This window comes from Sinocyclocheilus anshuiensis, unplaced genomic scaffold (genome assembly GCF_001515605.1).
Source record: "Sinocyclocheilus anshuiensis isolate Anshui unplaced genomic scaffold, SAMN03320099.WGS_v1.1 scaffold1154, whole genome shotgun sequence".
NCBI lineage: Eukaryota > Metazoa > Chordata > Actinopteri > Cypriniformes > Cyprinidae > Sinocyclocheilus > Sinocyclocheilus anshuiensis.
The window spans coordinates 896,461-915,293 of record NW_015542345.1 but is presented as its reverse complement, the minus strand read 5'-3'; the positions used below and the strand labels follow the sequence as shown (position 1 = coordinate 915,293).

General features: G+C 34.0%; 1 protein-coding gene across 2 annotated transcripts in view; it reads right to left on the bottom strand.

Annotated features, from left to right (window-relative positions):
• Positions 1 to 2,678: 2,678 nt before the first annotated feature.
• Positions 2,679 to 18,833, bottom strand: part of LOC107691290 (sodium/calcium exchanger 1-like) — a 36,128-nt gene continuing 19,973 nt past the window's right edge. Inside the window, exons 3-8 of one of the 2 annotated variants that reach the window (XM_016489814.1) lie at positions 15,059 to 15,165; positions 10,095 to 10,163; positions 8,413 to 8,540; positions 7,169 to 7,268; positions 4,904 to 5,176; positions 2,679 to 3,153 (exon numbers count right to left, since the gene is read on the bottom strand). In XM_016489814.1, coding sequence (XP_016345300.1) covers positions 2,777 to 3,153; positions 4,904 to 5,176; positions 7,169 to 7,268; positions 8,413 to 8,540; positions 10,095 to 10,163; positions 15,059 to 15,165 — 1,054 coding nt within the window. In that variant the 3' untranslated portion in view covers positions 2,679 to 2,776. The remainder of the gene's footprint in view (positions 3,154 to 4,903; positions 5,177 to 7,168; positions 7,269 to 8,412; positions 8,541 to 10,094; positions 10,164 to 15,058; positions 15,166 to 18,833) is intronic. The other variant, XM_016489815.1, reaches the window with a different exon arrangement.

The window sequence follows — 18,833 nt, the reverse complement described above, 5'->3', positions numbered from 1 at the left end:
GGAAATGAACACATGAACTTCATCTCCAGAGCTGCTCTGAGAGTCACTTCACCAGCTTTATGCAGTTTCATTTGAGAAAAATTACTGTCAAATACACGCTGGAACTAAAACTAAAACTGAAAGACCTTCACGACAATCCGTCAAAATAAAAGTCCGGTTTAACTTGAAATTATGACCGATTATATTACTACTCTATACTAAAATGCAATTCTCAAAGTAATAATAATAATATTTTTAGGGAATATCATGCAACCAAGTTATTTATTATTATTTATTTATACAGTTCTGTTTTGCAGTATCTTATCTGATAAAATGAAAATGCTTTTGTTATAAATTGATTTTCATTTGATTACATTTTAAAAGATTGGTTAAATTGTTAAAGTTTTATTAATTCACTTCACTAGACACCATTTTTATGATACATTTGTACTGAATCATAAAACACAGAATCCATAATAAATCAAATGGATAACACAGAATTTAGGGGCCCTAAGCATTAGCATTTCATGGGGCCCTAAATTAAAACGTAGCTCCTCTGTGGAATTTAATTGTGAACAAAGTTACGTTTACCTTTATTCCCAAGGTATAACAAACATGTGGAAAGCATTTTCTTCCCAATTGTTGGGAAATGAATATCATGATAAATATCAATACTGTATGATATGGAAAAAAAATATATTGTGATAGCCTATTTTTATACATTTTTCTGGAATATTTTCCTGGATTGTTAAAAAACATTTAAAATGCTTGTGAGAAATCATTAATGTTTATTAATGGAAAGATATCAAGATATCAATTAATATATATATTAATTAATAGTATATCAAACAAGTAGCCCTTGAGACTATTTTATCCCTTCAGGGAGCCCTCACTCACAAAAAGGTTGGAGACCCCTGCTCTATAGTGTATATAACTTGTTCTAGTTATACTCAGTAACACTATTGTGCTAAATGTTTTAAAAGTTGTTCTTTGTTTTTATTTAATCCTTATCCAGTATTCACAAATCGCAGGAAAAAGTCATGGAAATATTTTGCATTATTCTAAAATAGATATGCAGAATTTGTTTATATAGTAGTTCAAAACCAGGACTGTCCATTATTCTGACACAAGGGGGCGCCAAATTATCATCAATAAACACACAGACTCTTGCCTAAACTTGAATTTGATTTTTTTTGTGGTCCTAATCTTATATTTTGTTGTGGTGAGGAAGTGGGGGCCACACACGGCAAACATATATTGCGCATTAAAAAAAAGACAAAACTCAATTGTTGAAACAATGTTATAAATAAAAAGGTTGTATTATCATACAGATAACATTAATCAAAATGAAACTTATATGTACTGAGCACTCGCACAAGCGAGGGAAAACTACTTCAATGTATCTGTAAAATGTACTGTAAATGAGGCTGGGGACCGAGTGACTCGTGCTGGAGTAGATACACAGTGCCATCACCCGTGTGTGCACAATGATATGTCCTGACCAAAAATGAGTGAAAATAAAGAGAGAGAGAGGAAAAAAAAACCTTCTACCAGTGTGCTCGTGTCCTCAAATGGATAAAAATAGTGAAGCATCCTGAATTTTCTATTTGAAGACTGAACACTATATACAGTAAGATTAGTTTCCCAGTGTCCACAGTTGACTTTCTATCATACACGTGTGTTGTTCTTTGTGAAATCTTCAAAAATGTTTTCTTCATAAAGGGAAGAAGTCGCAAAAACATAGGAGAGATAACATGCATTCCTCATATAGTAGTAATAAAAGAATAAAAACAATGGATTCTGAACTTGCTTTTGTACAGTCAAAACATTTTCTCATAAATCTTTTTGTCTAAATCCTGAGACAGACATAGGTTTTGTGATTGTATCTACTAAAACTACTGGTACCTGAACTAGAAACATATGGAAACCTCAGAGTCCATGAAAAAAAAAATTAACATACAAGTTTGAACAAACACACGAAACACATTGCAATACATTTTATATTACTTTTGACTATCCTCAGCAAGTGGCTTCTATAGGACGTCTGTGGAGTTGAGCTAAGAGTCAGGCTGGAAGGTGGCACAGCATTTTCCCTTAAGCTTAGGATTGTTTTTAGGTTACTTGAAAACACTGAATACACTGAACTGTGTAAATCCCAAATAAAAGCTTAAAATGCTCACAAATCTACACTTTAGTGGCCTAAAATCAGAAAAAAAGTCTCGTGATGCCATTCGTCGTTTAGAAACACCTGTTTGTAGGTTAAAAAATGCACTATTTTCATCTTTTACCACAGATTTTGAGTTCATTTAGGCTACGATTTCTGCTTGTTGAACATTCCTCTCCTGCAAAATGTTTCAAGTATATGAATGAAATTTAAAATGACAGTGATCTTTAAAGTATTATGTGACCAGAGGAACAAAACTTTCTTCAAAGGTCATTCGTTTTTGTACCAAAAAAAAAGACATTTGAATGTTATATGTCATTGGAATCAAATCAAATCTGCTGTTTTGTCTTATTACAGATTTCAGGTTTCAGTCTAAAGCTCAGTACCAGTCAACCAAATCAATAACATTTCCATACGATTATTTTCCTGAAATTTTTACAGCTTTACTAAAAAAATATGTAAAAAGAAAAAAAAAAGTGGAAAACGTGTATTCATGTACATAAAACATAATGGACAACACATGAAACGCCTGCGATCTTCTACGGCTGTCTTTTGAACCCTTTCCTCCTGTCAGTCCTATTTACGAGGATTTTCACGACGGCATCCTGTTTGTGGCATCATCTCCTGCCTTATTTAGAAACCCGGGATGATGCAATAGGCTTCCATGGAGGAGAAGATGATGTACATCAGCCAGAGACTGAAAAACAATGTTGTGGTGAGGATTTTGGGAGTCTGCGGGCCACCCAGTTCCCCTCCGATCTCGGGCCGACGGCGATACATGAGGACGGCGATACAGATGAAGGCAAAGATGGTGAACAGGGTGACGGAGAACGCCAGCGTGCCGGGGTCCACGCGGAAGTACTGGCCTTGTGACTGGTGAAATATGGCAGCAATAGACCAGGCCACTCCAATGCCCAGAAAGACGTTGACAGCATTGCTGCCCGTCACATTGCCGATGGAGGCGTCAGCGTACTGATCCTGGATGGCTGCCACTTTACTAGCGAATGTGTCTGATTTTAAAAGAGAGAAAGACAGAAAGAAAGAAATATTGTCAGGCTGCAAAAATAGGCATCAATAAATGGATGACTCTTGTATGAATCATTGCATGAAATCTGTAAACAACATGTTCAGCTTGTATTTTGCCCAAAATTCCACATTTTTAGAATCATTACGCATTTGTATAATTGTGATGTTGCACACATTTTCTCACCTGAATTCCCAATACTGTAAAAAAGTTAAATTAAACAAATAAAAAATAATTATATATTTACTTTAAGGAAATAATTAGATTTATTATTTAAAATTTATTTTGTAACATTTTTTTTAAAGAATTATTTTTAAATATTCACTACCATTACAAGTTTGGGTTTTTGAAAGAAGTCTCACAAAGGCTGCATTTATTTGATAAAAAATACAGTAAAAATAGTAATATTGTGAGAAAGTATTTACAATAAAAAACGGTTTACTATTTTAATATATTTTCAAATGTATTTTTTTTGTATAATAGCAAAGCTAAATCTTCAGCATCATTACTCCAGTCTTCAGTGTCACATGAATAATTCAGAAATTATACTAATATGCTGATTTGCTGCTCAAGAAACATTTCTTATTAGTAGCAACGTTGAAAACCTTTTTAGGATTCTTTGATGAACAGAAAGTTCAAAAGAACAGCATTTATTTGAGACAACTTTGTTGTACAATTATTATAATTATTGTATTTTAATACTATAATATATTCTCTACTGTCACTTTCAATAATTTTAATGCATGTTTGCTGAATAAAAATGTTATTTTCTATTTTTAAACAACTTTTTGAATACAGTAGTAGTGTGTACTGTACATACATATATATGTATACACTATATTGCCAAAATATTGGGACGCCCCCTTCTAATGAACAGGTTTGACTACTTCAGTCATTTTCATGAGTATAAATCATGAGTAAAAATGATATTCTAGAGAATTGTGTGCTTCTAATTTTATAGCAAAAAATCAAATTTTATAACAGGACCCTTTTCTATTCTAACATGACAATGCCTCTGTGTATAAGAGAAGGTTCAAAAAGAAATGATTGATTCAGTCAGTGTGGAAGAACTTGACTGCTCTGCAGAAAGCCAGCTGAACACCTCTGGTGTGACTTTAAATGAAGACCTTGAGACAAAAACTCATCACCAAACACCTGTGACTTGTACATACATATGGACAAATGTATTGGGACACCCCCTTCTTTAGGACAGAAAAATGCACTTCCAGAACTGTGTCATCAAAGATGGAAACATAATTCATGTATTTAAAAATTGTATTTCCATCTCTGTTGCAACAGTTTTGGAAGCGTCTAAAATGACTGCACACATACGTAAAAGTCATTGGTGTTTGGTGATGAGTCATTTCTTTTTTTCAATCATTTCTTTTTGAACCTTCTCTTATACACAGAGGCATTGTCATGTTAGAATAGAAAAGGGTCATTGTCCAAACTGTTGCTATAAAATTAGAAGCGCACAATTCCATAGAATATCATTATATGTTTAAACATTAAGATTTGTACTCATGGAAATTACTAAAGTAGTCAAACCTGATTCATTAGAAGGGGGTACCCCAATATATATATGGGGAATATAATATAATATATATAATGGGGGGAAAAAAAGGAAGAAATTTGTCATGAATTTAATGTCATAATTCACATTTTAATGGTCCAAAAACAGGAAACATGTTTTAATATTTGGGTGTGAAATGTGACTTAAATAGGTTTTCAAGTACCTGGCACAGAGGTTCCCAGCGCCACAAACACAACCGCAGTTACAGAGTCTTTCAGGCCAATAGTGCATCCAAAATGGGATGCCAGGTCTCCGATGAACGCAGTGAGGACGCCAATCATGAGGATTGACACGATGAAACACGCCCAGCCATTCCAGTAATCAGTGGGCGGCACGAACGCAAACAGAACCTTCCAGAACACAGTCAGGAAGTGCATGACGTAGTCAAAGCAAGATGGCATCTTTTCTTCCCCACACTCATCATCATCATCTTCCCCTTAGGAGGAGGGAAAAAAGGAGAGGAGATTTGAATTATGGATTGGTTGTTTGTTTCCTGTGAAGAGACAGGCTGTCCTCTTACTCCAGGGAACATCAGTGTGTGATAAGCATATCACTGTTACACAGAATGGCTGACACCAATCAAATCTTATAAATCAGAGGCTCTGAAGCTCTGAAGTACTGGAAGTCCAGTACCATCTGTTTCACCAAATATCACACTAATTAAAACATCTTATATCAAACAGTCAGAAATTAAGATTTATTTCAAGCAAAAAAAAAAAACACTTGTGCAGCGCAGTTCATGCCAGGTAACTATTTGAAAAATAAGGGTTGGAACAATAAGAGGAAGTACTATATTGTGAATGTAAAGGGCATTATTAGACGCATTACCAAACACTGTGTCAACATTTAAACTGGCCCTGGTAAAAAAATACCATTATAAATTACTTTCATTGATTTTTCAAAATAATAAAAAAGTATTTTAAAATGATTTTAAAATGGCAAATTCCATATTTACATAAATTGTATGTATTCATTAGTTATGTAAACATCATTTACATAATTTATATTTCTAATGTTTACTATTATTTGCTTAATTATTTATATTATTATTTAGCGTTCATTTAATATTTAATAATAGGTAATGAATTGTAATTAATTTAAATGTCTAATTCTATATCTACATTTATTTTACATATATACATTCATATTTCTATATTTACATTTATAAAATATTTGCAAGAATTCCGGTGTGAGAGCAACGCAGTCTTTAATGAGAAAAAAGATCAATGATTCTTTTACATAATACAGTGTCATCAAAACAAAGGAAGTTAATTTTGGTTCACAACTGGAGTGCTGCAGAGTAAGTCAGCCTTCTATAAACCAACTAATGTCTAATTATGAGAAATATTCCCCAGGAATTTAGATTATGATCTTCCTCCCTCTCTCTCCTCTTGGCTCAGGCTGCACTAACAAGCTCTGTCAGCTTCAGTCAAGCCTGTCAGAATGAGTGCTTGTGTATGTGCCTGACTGCATATGTGTGTGTGGCAAAAGACACAGAGTCACAGAGCATTGTGTCCACACATTCCTTATTAATATGCTGTGCTACATGACGAAAGACACTTCAAAAACCGTGCGGACGGAGGGTGAAAGCAATAGGCCTTGACATTTTAGAGATGAGAATGGCATGGCTTGTGTTTGGTTATGCTCGTAGTGAGCTTGACTGATGACAGAAGAATTCTGGGTAAAAAACAAACCCATAAGAATCTTTTTGTTGTTGTTTTTTCACTGTTAAAGACAGAGTTGCTCTTAAAAATCACAATTATTGCACAACAAAACTTAACATTCGCCAAAAAAAAATGACACAACGAATTTAATATTAAATAATATATTCTTGAAAAATCATAAATAGTAATAAATATGTTAAAAATAAATAAAGAATACATCATAAAACAATATATTCAGAAACAAAGAAACCACCTGCAAAAATAGAAGTTTTTATGACAGAGAAAGGAGGGAAAATATTCAAGATTATATAGACATTCAGTATTGATATTAAGACATTATGAATGCAACAGTATTTGTTTCCTACTCAATACTGAGAAAAACAGGTTCTTGGAAACTCCAAATTTATACTGAGAGCTGTCTGCTCATGAGAAAAAAGCAAATTATGATTATCTTCTCTCTCCAGCACTGCTATGATTGACACTCTGCAGATTTGATGAAACATTTAATTGCACTTCAGTCTGGCTACAAGCAGGCATTCAGCACCAACACATTTTAAATTGCAATGGTGCGCTAATTAAAGATATGTGGCCAAATTAGCACAGTGATTGAGCAGCAATTACAACATGCCTTTCAGAGATGAAACAGCAAAATAGCCGTGTTTTCTAGCATTCCAAATGTCAAGTCTGCAGAGGATTGTGCAATGATTGTGTTTACAGTATGTAGAGACTTGATGGAAAAAAGGACAGCATTTTCTCAGACTCACCTGAGCTGACAGTGATGGCCTCTACAAACTGGTCTCTCCAACTGTTAGTACCAACCAAAAGGGCCAAGTTGGTTTTCTTTATGAGTTTGTCGACTGTGCTCTGGAAGGGTTCAAAATCATTACTATGATAACAAAATGTAAAACGTTTAATACTTTACAAAGGCTCATTTGCTGACATTAGTTAACCATGTTAATGTGAACTAACAATTAATAATACTTCTACCTCATTTATTATTTCTTAGGTAATGTTAATTTCAACATTTATGTATATTTTTTTAATTATAATTTTTTGTTAACATTAATAGACTGTGAACATGAACAAAGAACAATTGTGTTTTTAATTAACAAATATAAAAAAAAAATGTTGGAAAAAATTCTCATTGTTAGTTCTTGTTAGTTACTACATTACCTAATGTAAACAAAAGATGATAAAGTGTTTAATAATAAAAAGTCCATCACTGACTTTCTTACATGAAACGCAAAGGAAAAAACTTACAATGAAAGGGATTCCAAAAGTGCATAAAAACAATGTGAAAATGCAAATGGCTTTTGGAATTGGAATTTTTTGCATTTCAAGAAAGTCCATTTTTGTCTGTTCATTTCAGATATTTCTTTAAGATATCACAAGTAACAGCATAAAGTGCATTCAAGGAGAAAATTTCTAAAAAAAAAAAAAAAACACTGACAACAGTAGATTTTTCAGATTAGGAAAAATATTTCCAATAAAGGTCTTCCTCTAGTGCAGCCAGCGAGAAACCTGCCAGCCAGAATCCAAAATCTTCTTCATTACAGCCCAGAAACGAATTTGTCTGGATGGCATCGCCTTTCGATTATTAAGGTTGTAGTGAGCAAATTAACCTGACAGACATGATGAAAACTAATAACCCCTCTGATGCACAGAAGCAGTGCAGGAGAGAACCAAATGAGATGGAAAGTGGATACTGTTAACATGTATAAAGTGACAGGCAGTCTGAAAGGTTGCGGTAATAGCTCTGCCCATGTCTGCTGTATCTGAAGAGCAATTAAAGGTTGAATGGTCTCCAGCTGCGGCTACTTCAGCAGGACAGGATAGCATTGCTCATGTCCAGATGCTCTGTCATCCTCTCATTCACCTTCAAGGGCTTCTAAGCCCTCATTCATGCTTCAAATGCCATCGCTCGACCTCAAAGTAAATGCGTGTGTGAACACAGATGGGTGTCTGAATGCATTTTTCATGACAGATTCTTCATGAGCAGAAAAGGTACCTTAAACTCATAGGACTCCTCAATGATTACTTCAAGTTTCACATGTTCACCCATTGTCGGGCGACCCATTTCAGCAATACGCCTCTCATCCTTCTCTTTTTTAGTCAGGGTCTCTTCTTCCCCGTCCTCTGAGAGAGACAGACATAGCAAGAGAGGAACAGAAAATTTGATGGAAAAAAAACATTTTCAGTGAACAAACATGTAGACTCATACGATTATATCATTTGCAGGATATAAAAAAAGCCATAACATCTGCAATGTGAGCTATACTATGCTTGTTGACACGCGTGAGAATGCAATGCTGTCAATCTGGACTTGAAAACATGTTTGAAGGTGTGGACCTTTTGCAAGGTTTAAAATTACAACATCATTACTAATCTAAAATATTGAATGGATCATTGATAAAATATTTAAAGGAACAGTTCGCCCAAAAAAGAAAGTGCTGTCACTCCCAAGTCGCTCCAGCCCACTATTATTTTCTTTCTTCTGTGAAACTCAAAAGAAGATCAGAATGTCCGAGCTTCTGATTTCCATAAAAGGAAAGTGAACGGGGTTGAAAAAAAGGGACGGTTGAGATGAAAAAGTCAGAAATGCATAAGGATGACATTTTTCTAATTGTTGGGTAAACTATTCCTTTATATGTGGCCCAGTAGTGCACAACACAACAAAATCTCCACAGCACAACAAAATCGCCAAAACACAATGCATAGGACTAATTTCATTGTGTTGTGTTAATTTGTTGTGGCTTGTTTCTGTTGTGTTGTGCTAATTTTGTTGTGTTACGGCTTGTTTCCATTGTGTTGTGCTAATTGCATTGTGTTGCGACTTTTTTGTGTTGTTGTGCTAATTTTGTTGTGTTGTGGCTTGTTTCCATTGTGTTGTGCTAATTTCATTGTGTTGTGACTTGTTTCCGTTGTGTTGAGCTAATTGTGTTTTGTTGTGGCTTGTTTCTGTTGTGTTGTGCTAATTTTGTTGTGTTACGGCTTGTTTCCATTGTGTTGTGCTAATTTCATTGTGTTACAGCTTTTTTGTGTTGTGTTGCGCTAGTTTCGTTGTGTTGCGACTTTTTTGTGTTGCGTTGTGCTAATTTTGTTCTGTTGTGGCTTGTTGCTGTTGTGTTGTGCTAATTTCATTGTGTTGTGACTTGTTTCCGTTGTGTTGTGCTAATTGTGTTTTGTTGTGGCTTTCTGTTGTGTTGTGCTAATTTTGTTGTGTTGTGCTAATTTTGTTGTGTTGTGCTAATTTTGTTGTGTTGTGCTAATTTTGTTGTGTTGTGCTAATTTTGTTGTGTTGTGCTAATTTTGTTGTGTTGTGCTAATTTTGTTGTGTTGTGCTAATTCTGTTGTGTTGTGCTAATTTTGTTGTGTTCCAGCTTGTTTCCGTTGTGTTGTGCCCTACTGGGCCACTGTACCTTTAAGATAAGACAATAAAACAATTCCATATAAATCTATCAGCATGTTGCATTGATTAAAAACACTTTTCACGTGATTAAATGCATGCATTTAGTTACACTAATGGGCTGATGATCTATTATGACTGTTTACATCCTCACAATCGCTTAATGAAACAAGCAAATGCATCATGAATCAAACATGCACACACCATATGATATCACACATTTATAAGGAGAATGAATTAAGGAAAAGAAAGCGACATGGATGAACAGGAGAGGAAGTGGATACCTGTGATGCTGATAATGGTGGAGGGGATTGGTTTGTCTCTACCCTGCACTTTCCGGTACACATCCCTGCCTGATGAGCCCAAACACATTAACTGAACAGTGTTAGCACAGATGCTAACAGATCTATGCAGCTTTATCTACGATGGTACACAACTAAATAAAGTTTTATAAAGCAGATGACAAAATGTCAATTATCTCTTGAGAGAACAGTGCAAATACGTATTGCCTCTTTGATATATTATAGTTTGATAGACATTACAGTGTACAAAGTATATATATATATATATATATATATATATATATAAGTATAATAAACAGAATAAATGAAACCATTTAATGAAATAATTACATATTATAATGAAATATATCAAAAAGTAATTAATTGAGGTTAAATGGAAGATTTGTAGGCCTATACTTTTAAAAATGTCATAAAAAGGTGAAATAAGTCATAAAGGCTATGATTAAGATAATGAACACTCTGATGATGTAATAATTATTAGCAAACTGCAGTTTATGACACCACATGACGGCAACTTCTAGTATGTAAAATCAACCACACCTTTGCCCGAATAGAATTCATTCAATTCTTCTACCTGACATCTGCTAATTTTAATATACACTGTTCTCTCAGGGATGACATTTTTCAGCAACAGACACTCCTTGGACACAGTATTCAAAGTGCAAATGTTTTTCTGAGAATCAATGTGCACGTCACAGTTGAGCGAGTTTGACAAGACAGTTACGAAAGCACTGACACGTTAGCTACGGCAGACTAGCTGCATTCTTATCAGGAACCAGCCCGTTTGCCTTTGGGAGTAATGTCAATGATGGTTACTGGATAGGTGACAGTGGGTTGTGTTGTTGCCCATCACACAATGTCTTTGTGAAACTTTCTGGCATGCAGCAAATGTGGCATTTCAAAACAATCAGCATATCATAGAAGATTCAGGGCACTGCGACAGAAATCAATCTTAACTTAGTGCTTTGTATACAACTTGAAAATTAGACCGTAATAATGTTTTAATTGAGTGCACAGGCAAGTTAGTTTCAGAAATTGAAGTTAATTTGCTATGAGAGACATGGTCTGTGTCTGAAACCTTTAAAATATTGATAACTAAAGAAGTTTGTTTGTTCGTTTGTTGTTAGTACAGGCCAATTCACACTGCACTGACAGACGCGACCAACGTAGATAACCAGATTATAGTACATCACTTCTCAGTGTTCAACCTCAGTGTTCTTAGTGTTCAATTGGCGAAAACAAGCTCCAAAAGACAGGGGTAACACACTGATCAGACAAAACCTGATGAAGTGTCTGTAGCAGTTTGCCGGTGTGGTGTGAATTGACCATAAGAATAAAAAAAGTGTCTGATAGAGTGGTTATAAAAAGTAAATACATTTTTTTTTTTAATGAAAACAGTACTTAGAATTTAAAATCATTTATTAATTATAAAAATACAAAATTTTAAATAAATGTATTTATAATCAATTTAAATTTCAATTCAATATCCTATAATTACATTTCTACAGAGAAATAAGCATTGTAGTCAATATTTTCAGACACAGTGAGAAACTATAAATGATTTTATTATTTATTTTATTTATAATAATATATTTTTATTTAAAAAAAATTATAAAAGTAATTTATAGTACAGTTATATATATAAATTTCCATCTTGATACAGTATACATTTTTATCAACTAAGAAACAAGCATTGTAGTTTTTTGGTGGTGAAATATAAATTATTATTTGTCAAATATTATTTATAATTCATAATAACACTTATTTAATTACAAAATACAAATAAATGATACTACATTTTGATTCAGTGTATTTCCCCCCCATTTATGAATCAATTTCTACCAAAAAAAGTAGTCATTATTTTCAGACACAGCCATGACAAGCAAAATCAAATCCCTATAATCTACTTGACTGGTCATGTAAAGTATTTTTGCTGTGAAAGTTGCTTAACAGGAAAGAAAGCAAAGCAAATTAGACACTTAGGACCTATCTCTGGTCCTATTTGAGTAAATGAGCCTATCAAGCAAACACACCAAGCGTCTAGTTTACGCAGTGTGACAAACAAAGGCTCCAGTTCATCATCAAGCAAACCAGTTACTAAACACACCCAATGTTATATTTAGTCTTCAACTAGGTGAAAAGTAACATTTAATCTCTTACCATAAAGCTTCTTATCTATCAAAGAAAAGATTATCATCAAAAAGATTAAATCTATGACTCAGAATTCATTCACTTGGTTAGCTAAGCAAGTTAGCTTAGGTAGCTTGTAATGAGTTAGCTGAGCAGTTCCAGTGAAATATTACTGTACCTGTCTTCACGAATCCACCTAAAATCATAAAAACACAGCAAAAATGATCTCACTCTTTGTTCATTTCATGTTTTACAGATTTTTAATAAGGAAAGAAAATTATGTTGGTATAGGCCCAAATGAATGTGTAAATACGTGTTAGCATAATTTGATTGTTGGCTATGCTGTTTCACCAGCTTGACCAGCACCAAAACAATATTAACCAGCATATAACTAGCATTAGCAACCAGCATGGAAAGTGGTCTGGTCTTTGCAGCTTGGAGAGTGAAAAAGGAACCAGATTGGTGGGTGATCTCATCAGCATCAGCAGAAAATGTTTGATTAAATTTGAACAAAGGGCTTGTACATATTAACAAATAAACATCTGCATCCTCATGTGATGAGCTGAACATTTTTAAGTGATTTACAGAAATAAAGAGCAGCAAAAAAAGAGACAGCTTACCACATTCATGCAGCAACATAGCTGATGTAGACAAATGAAGAAGAGACAGGACAAAAAAGCAAAGAAAAAATGGAGATAAAGAAAGAGCAAAATTATTATGAATGAGCCAACAGAGTAACACAGACAGGGTTGTGTAAGAAATTTGTGTTGCTAAATATAGATGACTCCCAGTGGGACTGGGGCTTAGAGAAAGTCTCTGAAATCGGACTGCGAATTCAACAGAAACTGGTGGAAATCATCAACATTGAAAAACAGTGGAGTTCTGAATACAAATTATACTCCATTATATTCTCTATACATTGAAATGTTTGGAGTCAGTGAGATTTTTTTTCAGTGTTTTTTGTGAAGAAGCCTCTTATGCTCGCCAAGCGTGCATTTGATTGCATACAAAATACAATAGAAATAGAAACATTAATACAATTTAAAATTTCATTATATTTTAAAAAGCTGAATTTTCAGCAGTCATTACTGCAGTCTTCAGTGTCACATGATCCTTCAGAAATCCTTCTGATATGCTGATTTGCTGCTCATTTCTTATTGTCAATGTTGTAAACAGTTGCGCTGCTTATCTTTGATGCTTTTTTTCCAGGATTCTTTGATAAACAGAATGTTCAAAAGAACCGCATTTATTTGAAATGTAAATCTTGTGTAACAATGTAAAAGTATTATCAGCTACGTTTGATTAATTTGATGTGTCACTGCTAAACAAAAGGATTTTCTTACTTTCTTACTTTTCTTATTTTCTTAAAAGTACATTCTTTAAAAAAAAATCATACTGACACCAAACGTTTGAACATTAGGGCACATAGTAGGACATTCAGTTGAACATATTCATTTGGTTTGATTAATTAATTAATTAATTAAAAACAATAACAATGTAATAAATGTCCCCTGACCTATACTTAAAAGTCAAAATATTGTAGTTTTCCAACTAATAGAGCAATTCCACCTCATAAAGTTCTACTTTAATGTTTTAAAGTAACATTCCACTTCAACAGATTGATAAACTTGACTAATTGGATTAAGATAAATGGACTGAGATAAAATATATATGTAAAATAAAAATTATAATAAAAAATGACTGCCACAATGTCATAAATTATCTTCATTTAGGGGATTCATTGTGATTAATTAGATGAATTATTGAGCATATCATAATAAGCCCTACAACATTGAAAAATTGATATGAAAAAATCTGAAATATGAAAAATGAGTATGATGTCAACAAAAATCTTATATCATATTGCTGAATCAATCTTTTTCTGTCAGAAAAAAATATGAAATCTCATAGGCGCATGGAATTTGGTAAGAAACCCATGTATCTGCTGCTCATTATGGTTTCAATTGTCCTTGCCTCATCCTGGCCTGAAGGAATGGTCCCTACAGCTTTACTCCTGGCCAGAATCCTCATATTAAAAGTCAGCCAGTTATGCCTACTCTCTGAGAAAGCTCTTAACCTTTGGCCAGGAGGGAACATGAAAGATAAATCCACTGAAATTGAGCAGCAAACAGGAAGAAAACGGCATTACTGCAATAGTAGAACGAAAGTAGAGGATCAGCTTTGAAGGAGGAGCGGAGGAAGGGAAAGACAGAAGCCAGAATAAAGGGCAGCTGCAGAGACAGGAAAAGGCTTGTTTCACTCGTTTCTTTACTATCTTTCACCTGTCCATCCCCTCCTCCTCCATTCTGGTTCCTGCAGCTCTATGAAGAAGTTTGCATGCTTGTCATACTCCTCATGGTCAAGAATTTTAACCTTTATGGTCTTCCTGTGGGGGGAACATAAAATCACATTTGAGGTATGAAGTGTGCTTGTGTGTTCAATTTTAGGCATATCAAATGCCTCTAAGTAAATGAGTCAATCAAATCTATGAATAATTATAACACAAGACTCTCTTTTCTCATTTGATTCATCTGTCAATTTTGCTCCAGAATTCTGTAATGGAGAAATTATTATGCATCCCACTCTTCAGAAGTCAAGAATTGCGTAGAATCAGATCAAATTTTGGGTCACAAAAGGCCACTGAGATAAGAGTAACTAGATAAGATACTATTTTAAGCATACATTAGGTCTAGAGATGTTGTAGGCCAACTAACAGTGATTCTTTGGCCTGTTGGCTTTGCATATTATTAACACTTCCTGTTCAGCCCAGAAGATGGCAGCACACCGAGGCTGTTACAGGGCAGACGACATCCCACCTTTTCTCTCACTCATTTCCACCAATTGTGGCTCTCCAATCTCCAGGAAGAAGTTCTTATTCTTTTCATACTCCTCGTCATCGATTATATTGATCTGAATAGTGTTGCTGAAAGAGAAAGAGAGAAAGAAAAAGAGCACAAGTTTGCAGATATGAGAGAGGCACAAGGAAAGGCAAAGAGTGGAAGAGTAGAGTAAAACATGCTAGAGAAATAACCAAAAGCAAAATGAAAGAGTATGGACAATGAAAATGTTGTAAGCAACATAAAAAGTTATTAAAATGTTAAAATCTAAAGGAACAGTGCATTTAAAAAAAAATAAAACTGTCATCATTATTATTATTTTGTTTGTTGTTGTTGAACACAACAGGAGCTGATATGCAGGATATCCACAATGTTATTTTCCATACAATGTATGGGATAAAAAAACAATAATAAGTGACATATTGTGGTCAGTCTGAATGAATTGCTCATCTGCACATGCTGTGCATGTTTATTATCTATCCATTGACTGTTTTATATGCTCACACTCACATTGAGCAGAATACATAATATAATGTTAGAGAGTCAGGGGCAATGGAAAGCATTTGAAAAATGATCTGCAATCACAGCTGTGTTTACTGGAATATACTGGCCTAAAAGCCCTTTAAGTGCTTCTGTCTGGTTTTGAGAATAATACAACAGGCTCTCCCTCCATCTCCCTTTATTGTTACTTTTTAAAAATAGTATCAATTTACGTTAACCATTACACAATGCACTGTAACAAGCCACTGCCCCCCCCCAAAAAAAATATATATACAGTATATACTGTATATAAAATCTCAGGCCATCTAAGATGCAGATTAGTTTGTTTCTTCATCAGAACAGATTTGGAGAAATTTAACTACATCACTTGCTCACCAATGTATCATCTGCAGTGAATGGGTACCGTCAGAATGAGAGTCCAAACAGCTGATAAAAACGTCACAATACTCCACAAGTAATCCACACAAATCCAGTTTCAATCCTGCTTCTAGCTAAAATACGAGTCCTCTATCTATAATATTGGTTTCTCCAGTGTCATCTAGTCACCAAGTTGTCTTGTCTGAAACTCATGAATGAAATATGCACAGATCAAGTAATGTTTACAAGCAAAAAACAGTCCAAAACAGCTCTAAACAAATATGTCGGTGGATTTTGATGTGCGAGGATAAAGGGGGATGGACTTTTTTACTGGAGAAAGCTTTATTATGAACTCATATTTTGGCCAGAAGTGGCGGTATAAAGTTAAAATGTTTCTTACAAAGACAACGTTTAACTTCACAAGACATTAATTGATGGACTGGAGTTGTGTGGATTACTTGTGGTTTATTATGATGTTTTTATCAGCTGTTTGGACTCTCATTCTGACGGCACCCATTCACTGCAGAGGATCCACTGGTGAGCAAGTGATGTAATGCTAAAATTCTCCAAATCTGTTCTGATGAAGAAACAAACTCATCTACATCTTGGATGACCTGAGGGTGAATACATTTACAGCAAATTATCATTTTTGGGTCACCTATTCCTTCAGGAAGGATTTGTCTGACCGACATTTATGATCATGATATCCAATCATGCAGAAATTGTTTAAAATTAGATTACGTCTGCCAGTTTTAGCCAGCACTTGCTATTCGTGTATGCAATGTGCATCAGATAATCGGTGAACAGCCTGTGGGCGGCCAGTGGGCATGTCATTTTAGGCTGAGACTAAGACAGAACAGACAGAAAGCTAAAACACCTCCCTTGAAATACTCTCTACCTTCATCCAGGCATGTGCTCAAAATAAACCCTTCCTCCTGTCTGTGGGCATATAAGCTCCGCTTGTCACAAAGTCACAGAGACTGAAAAAGCATAGTGGGTGATTCTATGAAATGGGTGCCTCTTTCAGCGTGATGATAAGGTGATTTTTAAAGAAAAGAACATTTAAAGAACATTTGAATAAGATTTTAAACATTCCGTCAGGCACATAATGTGTCGAAGTGTTTTGAATTTCATCTCAAGCTAAATAATTACATTTTCAATACATGTTGGCATTTAATTATGCATTCAGATTGTTGATAGTTTAACACTTTAATTAGTAACCAGGTACAAAGTGATCTACAAACATTACATTTTTTAACTGTTTCATATACAAAATCACAATAATGAAGTTGAAAGTTAAAGATTAAACACAACATTTAATGACAAACCATAAGAAAAGTGATAAAAAGAGGATACTTTAAGTTTAGTTTGTGAAAGAGTTATACGTTTTTAATTATTATTATTATTTAGGAAGTTTTCGTTTTTTAAATAATTTCCATGTATTTTGTTTACAAAACGTGTATATTTATAAGAGCAAGACAATGGATGGGGACAAGCTAAAAAGAGGCATTTTCATGAAAATATGATCTAAAATATAATCCAAAAATATATTAGTTACAAGAAAATGTCCACATTAACACATAGTAAAAGCTGGCATCAGCTACTTGTGACTGTTTACACATTTATATGTGAAGAACACAAAAAGCATTCGTTTTGTAAAATTACCCTAGTATTTTCAAAACCAAACCCTAGCTAATCTAGAATGCATTCTATAACATTTAATTTCATTTGGCACATAATTATAATTTTAATAAGTAAAGTGCAGACAGGTTGCTCTTTTCCTCTTTCATGCCAATAAGACTGTCCATCTGTCTTTCTGTGACTGACAGCCTGTACTGACTCAAACCACAGACTGATAAACTGTGACAAGAACAAAAAGGACAAATAGAGAAAAAGCCCTACAGATGGAAAAGAACACAGTGCCATAGTGTGTCTCTGTGTACATAGTATAGGTTTATGTAATAGTAAGGGTTTACAGGGCCCGGCCCCAAAGACATGCTGCACGGTGTTGTATTATGGCTTGTTTAATGTGCAACAATGCCAGACATAATTGACTAAATCCTAACACTTTTCTTCTATCATAAGATGCAGTGTTTTTTAAAGTTTTAAAACAATAGTTTACTTAAAAATGACAGTTATGTCATTATATAATCAATTCATACATGGTATATCCTGAAATTAAAAACGGCTCAAATGAGTGTAAGAATGTACTCCCCTTTCTCACCCTTTTCCCCATTTGCCCTCTGATTCTATAGAAAGCAACATAAGCAGTCTGTCAATTCATTTTATGGGACAATCCACAAGATACCATTCCCATGTTTGATGATATCCAGAGGCGCTTCTACTGCAGCAATGCTTACCAAATATGGAGAGTAAACTAATGTGAAGAGCGGTGGATGCTTCCCTTATACAAATTCCAGCTCTGTCATTTTGCATACAACACCAGAATTGATTCTTGACTAAATGGGCAAAACACAGAAATTGATAATAAAAACAATGCCAAATAATAATAATAATAATAATAATGAAACCAAAAACAGAAATTTAAAGGAAGTTTAAATGGATAGTAATTTGTTTAAAATACTTGTATGATTCACTTTCTTTCTTTCTTTCTTTCTTTCTTTCTTTCTTTCTTTCTTTCTTTCTTTCTTTCTTTCTTTCTTTCTTTCTTTCTTTCTTTCTTTCTTTCTTTCTTTCTTTCTTATTCACTTTCTTTCTTTCTTTCTTTCTTTCTTTCTTTCTTTCTTTCTTTCTTTCTTTCTTCTGTGGAGTTTAAAAAAGTTATTTATTTTTAACTAAAATGAAAACTATTAAAATGTGTTTCCATTAACTTAAAGCTGAAATAAAATAAAATAGATTTATTAGATGTAAAAAAGAAATGTTTTCATGGCAACTA